Source organism: Diachasma alloeum, unplaced genomic scaffold, assembly GCF_001412515.2.
Source record: "Diachasma alloeum isolate Michigan unplaced genomic scaffold, Dall2.0 Dall_scaffold_00196, whole genome shotgun sequence".
Classification (NCBI taxonomy): Eukaryota; Metazoa; Arthropoda; class Insecta; order Hymenoptera; family Braconidae; genus Diachasma; species Diachasma alloeum.
In genome coordinates, this window is record NW_021680361.1 from 1163149 (window position 1) to 1171308 (window position 8160).

The 8160-nt window shown below is 37.3% G+C and overlaps 2 protein-coding genes across 7 annotated transcripts in view; one reads left to right on the forward strand and one right to left on the reverse strand.

Annotated features, from left to right (window-relative positions):
• Positions 1–8160, reverse strand: part of LOC107048707 (disks large 1 tumor suppressor protein) — a 616903-nt gene that overhangs the window by 525140 nt on the left and 83603 nt on the right. The gene's annotated exons all lie outside the window — the stretch shown is intronic.
• Positions 4851–6549, forward strand: LOC107048711 (facilitated trehalose transporter Tret1). Its single transcript, XM_015272047.1, has 2 exons — positions 4851–5053; positions 5116–6549. Exons 1-2 carry the CDS (start codon positions 4984–4986, stop codon positions 6480–6482), a joined length of 1437 nt encoding a protein of 478 aa, XP_015127533.1. The 5' UTR covers positions 4851–4983; the 3' UTR covers positions 6483–6549.

Genomic DNA, 8160 nt, shown 5'->3' on the forward strand with positions numbered 1-8160 from the left:
CAGGCGCCACTTCTATCGTTGGATGTCAATCATGTCACAATAAATAATAAAAATACCTGGTTTGTTTCAATATGGCGATGCGTTATGGAGGATACATTTGTCTCCTATCCATATAATGTGCACATACGGTATAAACCGTGTTATTGTAATGGAGTTTATTCCAGTCTTCCCCATGGATCGAAGAATCATCTATTTCGCTTTTCCATTACAACTCCCACACTCAGTGATTTCCCAATGATTGTACAAAATGGAAGAATCAAAAGTTTGGTCTCAATGACTGACTGAATTCACGCGTAACCCCTTCGACGAAAGATTTTTTTTTCTGTAATTCAATTGTCCACAAAGGAGATACTTCACATTTTTCCTAATATTGGTAATTACCAAAATCAGTTCATAGTGGGAGCCATTCGCTAATTTATCAACTATCTTGGTCAGTAATTTATCAACTATCAGGGTCAGTAGGATCTTGAGCACACGCTTCAGCAAAACTTTTAGGAAGATCTTTAGCAGGACCGTTGGAAGAAATTCTAATGAAAACTTTGATCATCCACTCTTGCTGGCGGAACTTTTAGATTCAGATTATTCAATCTATCATAATTTGTAAATGTTTTCTTGTAAAAATGAAGAAAAATGCTACACCAAACTTATCAACGAACGAATTGAGATAAGGAAAAAGATTCATAACCGAAGATTCAATGAGTAACAGGCAAGTCAACCACATGACATCTCAACTTGCCCATTACTCATTCACAATCGGTTTTTTCTCAATTTTTTTTTATTGTTAGATTATCACAGCTTTGCCGCATTTTACATTTTCAAGTTTTCTCAGTTCTTCAGTTTCCTCAGTCGTTCAACTAGAAATATCGCCAAACTAATAATCCGTGAACTATGATCGATTGATCTTCTGTCCAGATCATTAACGGATATGTTAAAAAACATGTTACTGGAACGAGATTTTTTTCTGTGCCGCAGTGAATTAAAGAGTCAACTATTCAGTGACAATTCTGAAACATGGAAGTACTTTTAATTATTAACCCAATCTTCTCATCTAATCTCGATTATGTATGAATAATAGAGAAAGTACGAAACATTACAGAGCAGTGTGGAAAATTACAGACTGCTCTGCAGTTTGCAGATAGTGTAACAGTTGAAGAATAGATTTTGATGAGAGGGAAGCAACTTATAGGATTAGTTAGAAAAACGTGTGATGTATCTAATTATTGTAGCGAATATTAAAGTTCGATAGAGAAAAACTACTTTCGAGTTGCAGAAACTGTATTATTCTTCCTTCATCGAACGAACAGAGACAGGGAAACACCATTCAGAGCAGATAGTGAGATAATATCATGAATTAATTTGAGCAGATTTGCATAAGCCCTAAGCTGAGGAAGAATCGACGAAGTGACGTACTAATTATCGGTACTGAGGCCACACGATTTACCCCTGTCATCATGCTGCAACAGGGCTAGTTCATATAGTGACATATTGTGGTTCCATGATTACTAAGATTGATTAAATGTATGAATATGTCGACAACGAAGAATAATAATAAGAAAGAAATCGAGTGTTTGGTCTCAATGGCTGGCTGCATCAACGCGTAAGTCAGTTTATAAAAAAAGCATCACTATTATCTTCAAATACTAACAAATACTATTCTGGATGGAATAGTTGATGGATGGACTTCGCCCTACCTGGCCAAACTAACAACCAGAGCAGAATCATTGACAATCACCAGTGATGAGGCATCGTGGATTGCCTCACTTTTTCGCGCGTCTCAACCGCTGGGCTCGATCTTTGCAGCTATGATTGTACACCGAATCGGTGCTAAGAAGGCCGTACTTTTGGCCGGGATCCCGCATGTCATCGGATGGTGATGCTTCATAAACAAAGAGTCAGTTCCATCGATTTACGTAGCAAGGATAGTCAGCGGTTTCGCTAGAGGGATATTTTGCTGCGCTTTCCCTCTTTATATAGGAGACATAGGGAGACCAAAGATCATAGGTGCCCTTGTAAGTGCCGTAGCTCAGGGAGCAGGCATTGGACATCTGTTGGGAAATTGTTTGGTTGCATATTTATCGATGAGGACCTTTGCCATTATAGCTGTTACAATGAGTATTATTTTTTTGTCATCTTTTTATTTTATTTCGGACAGCTCACATTATCTAGTTAGAAGGAATGAAATTGGGAAGCGGAAAAATCACTGAAATGGTACAATCGCCAAAAAGACGTAAGAGATGAGCTGAACACATTGATAGCATACGTAGGACAACCACAGAAATTATCTTTGAAGGATACGTGCAGGCAACTTTTAATACCGCTGAATCAGAAACTCCTGATAATCATCCTTTATGTTTACAGCTTCATGTATCTTTATGGTGCCACTACAATTCCAATGTACCTGGAAATTCTTTTAACGTCTCTTAAGATTGATATCATGGCTCCCGCTTTAGTTGTGATTTGTGTAGGGATTGTGGCAATCATTGGCGGTCTTTTGAAGACGTATGCGAATGATCACTTTGGGAGACGCACTATGCTTGCTGTGTCGGCCCTGGGGGTTTCTGTGATCTTCGTTCCTATAGGTATCACATTTCTGTTGGTCAAACATGATTATGATACTTCGAGTCTGCAATGGTTAATTATTGCTGAATTCATGTTATACATCTTTTTTGTCAATATCGGAATCGCAATTATACCTGGTTGTTTTTTGAGCGAAATTTTTCCGACAGAATTCAAGGAGATTAGCGCATGCGCCACCGATATTGTGAGTGCTTCAGCCGTATTCATAGCAGGTAAAAGCTATCAGCCTCTATTAAATGCTACATCCGAAGGATTCATATTCTTCTTCGATGCTTTTATTTTATTTTTGATGTTCGTCTATACTATTGCTGCAGTCCCTGAAACGAAGGGTAAGTCGCTCAAAGAAATTCAGGACATGTTTAGACAGAAAAATGATCGTATATCAAATTCAAAAGATGATTCACTGAGTCAGAACACGATGGCTTGACCTACATTCCCCAGGTAGTGATGATTTCTAGTGATGGTAGGTAGCCATGATTTCTAGTGATCAATGAAAATTTCCAAATATCAAGAAAATTCTTTCACCTTTATGCTGCGTATAGCGATCGGAATTTTAACACGTCATCAGGATTATAATTTTGATTCTATAAGGAATAATGACAGTGATGAAGTCCGTCTGTCTATGGAGTCTCAACATAGGATTAACTTGATTTCTATTTTTGTGATTATTTTGCGGAAAAGTTCCATGCTGTCTTGATGATAATATATAGCATAAATTGTATCGTATACATTTCAGAAAATATAAACAGTGTTCGGAAAAGCACAATTTGAAAAAATACTGTTACTCTCATCAAGAAAACTCTATTCACAGTGAATTCATTAAAATTAATTTTTTTCCGGTCTTGCAATACAGAATCATGGATCCCATTCTTCCATCATAGCCCTTACATTCCACGATTCCCTAACCATTATCAAATTTGAAAGTATCAAAAGTTATGCTCCTTGGCTCGACACGGAAGTCCTGTAAGTGGAAAAGTACCATCATCATATTCAGCAACTAATTATTCACCTTGGAGTTTATCTCAACATTAACCTAAATGGTCGAGTGTAGAGAACTACCTCAATTCCTTACGTGTTCTCCTAGTAAGATGATGAAAAATATAACAATATAAATCTTATCTAAATATCTAAATTGCATACGACGGGTCATGCATGGATTTGCTACCTCTTCAGGCGCTCAAACCAGTTTGATAGTTATAATTTAGATATGATGTTCAATTATTGATTAATCCTGTTTAGTGATGCCGTTGAGACTAAACAAGAATTATTTTGGATAGATCATCACAGTCTAAAAAAAACTGAAAGTTTAGGAATCGTCGTAATCTCGAAAGACATTGGATCGGTGCATCTCGTCACCAACTTGGAAGAATCCATCACGCCTGAGTTTCAGTATTTTCTATTTTTCAAATGTTTGTCTCGATATCTGTCTCGTCTCGTCTTGTGAACTTGAAAAACCGATAATCTCGAGATCCAGGCAAGATAAATCCTTCCGGAATTGTGACGTGATGTACGGATCCAATGTCTTTCGAGATTGCGACGATTCCAAAACTTTCGATGTTTTTCCAGACCGTGATGATCTCTTCAAAATAATTATCGACTAGTCTCGACGGCATCACTAATCCTGTTTTGGATATCTATTTAAGTGCGAATCATCAGTGAGATTGGAGGGAAGATCACCTGTCTATAAAAGGCACGTCAATCAATATGCTTCAAATTGTTCTTTCTTTCTTGCAAATCCAGTGTTCAACCAAATGGAGCTTGACCTTAAATTCTAATGCAGTGATCCCGTAGGTAAGTTTTCTTGACTTTATCCATATTTTAAAGGAGCAAAGCAAGCGTGAACAGTACAACCAAGAAATTTGACTACAATGGTTGGCTGCTTCAACAACTACGTCCCTTAAGAGAATCAGGATCACCATGACACTCGAAAATCGAACAGCACCAAATTATCAAGCATCAGACGTGATGAACATTCAACAGTCCGATGAACAATCATCCTTACATCTAAGTTGCTTATCCACAAGCGAGTTTAAGACAACAGGCGTGATTTACGTCCCAATATGCCGTAAATATGACAATTAATCGCGAAACCATTAAATTTTCTAATTGAAAACTCTTGACCATATTATATCGCAAAGCATTAAAAAACGTGTTATTGTAATTTCCATTTTTCCTGTTTTCAAATATATCATAGCATTATCAATTTTGCTCTCTGAATAGCATTAGAATTCCGGAATGATTCAGAAACCTAAGAATACTCCTCATTACTTCAGTCGAATCTGTCCAGTGATACAGTGATTATTGGTGGTGATGGGGCGCTAGTCTGTCGCTATATTATATCAAAGTTAGCTTAGGTCGTAATACATTGTGGAAGATTCCGTGATCAGTGGAATAAGATGAATCAGTATGATATCAACTAAGATGACCACTGGAGAAGAATCAAAAATTTGGCCTCAATTGATTGCTGCATCTGCGAGTAAGGCATTCAATGAAAGAAACATCATTATTACGTTTAGCAATTAATTATTCATGTTATAGTTCATGTACTCTCCGTCGTAGCCGGCCTAGTGGGTGGATGGACTTCTCCATATTTGGCAAAATTGACGAAGGGCACTGAATCATTGACCATCACCAACGACGAAGCGTCATGGATAGCCTCATTATCTCACTCGTCTCAACCACTGGGTTCAATCATTGGAGCAGTGATAGTCTACAAATTTGGAGCCAAAAAGGCAGTACTTCTTAGCGGAGTACCGTATGCTCTCGTGTGGTCATGCTTCTTGATTAACGAGTCCGTTCTCTTGATCTACGCATCAAAGTTATTCAGTGGCGTTGGTTTTGGAATATATGTCGCTAGTTATCCACTTTATATCGGGGAAATTGGGAACCCAAAGATCAGGGGTACTCTCATTGGTCTCATAGCTGAAGGGAAAGCCATAGGCGTCCTATTGGGAAATTTGTTGGGTGCATACGTGAACATGAGGATCTTCGCAATTATAAGTCTCATATTGACGGCCATTTTTTTGGTTACTTTTCCCTTCTTTCCGGATAGTTCACACCACCTAGTTAAGAGGAATCTACTGGAAGGGGCAGAAGAATCATTGAAGTGGTACAATCGCCAGAAAGATGTCAGAGTTGAGCTGGAGTCATTGAGAGTATATATAGAAGAATCACGAGTATTATCACTCATCGAGTCATTTAGGACCTTATCAACACCACTGAATCACAAAATTTTGTTCAACATCGTCTCAATTCATATCTTCATGCAACTCAGTGGCATCTACACAATCATGTTGTACCTGGAAATACTTTTAACGAGTCTCAAAGTTGACGTCATAGCTCCTTCTCTGGTGGTGATATGTGTAGCTATAGTTTCAATTCCCTCCGGTCTTATATCGATGTACACAAATGATCATTTTGGAAGACGAACTATGCTGGCAGTTTCAACTCTCGGGGTTTGTGTTAACTTTGCTCTGATCGGTGTCAATTTTCTTTTACTCAAACAGGGTTATCATAATCTGACACTTCAGTGGCTTATGATCACTGAAGTCATGCTGTATATGATCTTTCTTCATCTTGGTCTCACCCATATTCCTAGTTGTCTCCTGGGGGAAATTTTCTCACCAGAACTGAAAGAGATTTGTTCATGCATAGTACATATTCTATACGCTTTTGCTGCATTTATTGGAAGCAGAACCTATCAGCCTCTGTTGGATGCAACATCCGAGGAATTCATATTCTTCTTGTATGCTTTCCTCGTACTTTTCATGTTTTTCTATACAAGGGCAGTAGTTCCAGAAACCAAGGGCAAGTCACTCCAAGAGATTCAAGAGATGTTGAGGAAGAAAAGTGAGTGGGTATTGAACATTCAAAATGAACAACCTACTGAAAGCACCTATTGTTGACCCATGTCGTGGATTGCAATTTAATCATGATTGGATGTAATCTATAAAAAATTCAAAAAATTGAAAAGTCTTGGCATCTTTATTTAGATTCCTCATATATTCTTGCTCGCCCCTGTGCAGAATCATGGTTTTCTAGGAAAATCATCACGAAATGGGACGATACGAAACAAGTTTCATGACAATACTTCAAATATGATAATACTTAATAGCTAATAATAACAACAGGAACAAATTACAACATCAACCAGTTTACAGCAAAACCACTCCATATTTTTACCACGACTACAGGGTTTTCATAACATGCAGCCAAAGTGGACGACGTATTATTCCGCAAAGAATCATCCTTGATTATTCGCGTTTTTGTTGCATAAAAATCCGGTATATACGACTTCGATAATTTACAAATATATCCAGTTTTGGTAACGGTAACGGCCGCGAAAATCTAATAATTCACAAACACAGCCTCGTGATCGTAAACAAACCATATGCCTGCGTTTGGAAAGAGAGTCGCCGGATAATGAGATGAAACAAACACTTCCGTTGCCGTTACGAAAACCAAATATGATTATTAATTCGCCTGAAGTGAATTACATTGCGAATCTATCAACTCTAGAAATGTTTTCCGCATCTGCTCAACCTAGTCAAGGCTATAGTAATGAGATGTGTCATTAGGTCATACTATCACACGTGTGAACGATAATGCCAATGCAGATAATACTGGGAGACAAATACAGTCAATAAACCTGATGTGAGAGGTTTTAAAATAAAAAAATTGAGATATAATAACCCCCGATGCAGAAGTTGTAAATTGACTAATTTTAAAACGAAAAAAAAATCTATTGTTCTCTTCTTTTCATAAAAAAAATCAAGCAAAAGAAACTTAAAAATTTGTAGCTCAAGAAATTCGGCAGAAAACATCTCAATCCTTATATGTAAAAAAGAACGAACGAGAATCTCGAATGGAACTCAAATCGAAATCGGATGAGACTCGATTTTCCAGAAGGCGAACTCGGATCGAACTTGAATGAGAACAAACTCCGATAAGATTACCGACAGATGGCATTGTCAGGGAAATGGGCCCGAATTTCAAAACCTATTTCTAATTGGAAATCGAGTAAAATACATCATCTTGTAGATATGTCAATTCATGTATATGTCGGGCATTATAAATATGAAAAGGGAGTCCTTGCAACTCGACGGAGATAGTAAGGCAAAGCCGAACCTATTGAAACTAGAGCCTATGCGCTTATGAGGGGCGAGGGGAGGAGGGGTTTGCATACATTTTAGGTCCGAGCTGAACTCCTGTGAGTTTTTTGCTATTAAAAAATTATTAATAAACAATTGAAAAGTCAACTTTCCCGGCCAGGAATGTTTTTTCTATACACTGAGAAAAAAAATTTCTAAGAAATAGAAATTCTATGATTGATCCAAATCGTTCATCGATTGAATAATCGCAAAAGAAAATGCTATTGTAAGAAACAAATATCGATTTAATTTTAATGTTTTCAATTGAAAAAGAATGAGATCAGTTGTCTAAACTTTTTTTTTGTTGCTATCTACTTTTCAGTACATACAAAGCAATGTCTGTATTATCAGATATCTTCTTCGAATAAAGCATATAATTATCCAATTTATCAGCGTCACGATATCCCGCAAAAGAATATCTGTTCGATTGAAA

Excerpts from the sequence above, each read along its gene's own strand:
- LOC107048711 (XM_015272047.1), top strand. The coding sequence starts at position 4,984 with ATGATATCAACTAAGATGACCACTGGAGAAGAATCAAAAATTTGGCCT. Across the intron at positions 5,054-5,115 it reads ATTGATTGCTGCATCTGCGA|TTCATGTACTCTCCGTCGTA; the intron begins GTAAGGCATTCA and ends TTCATGTTATAG.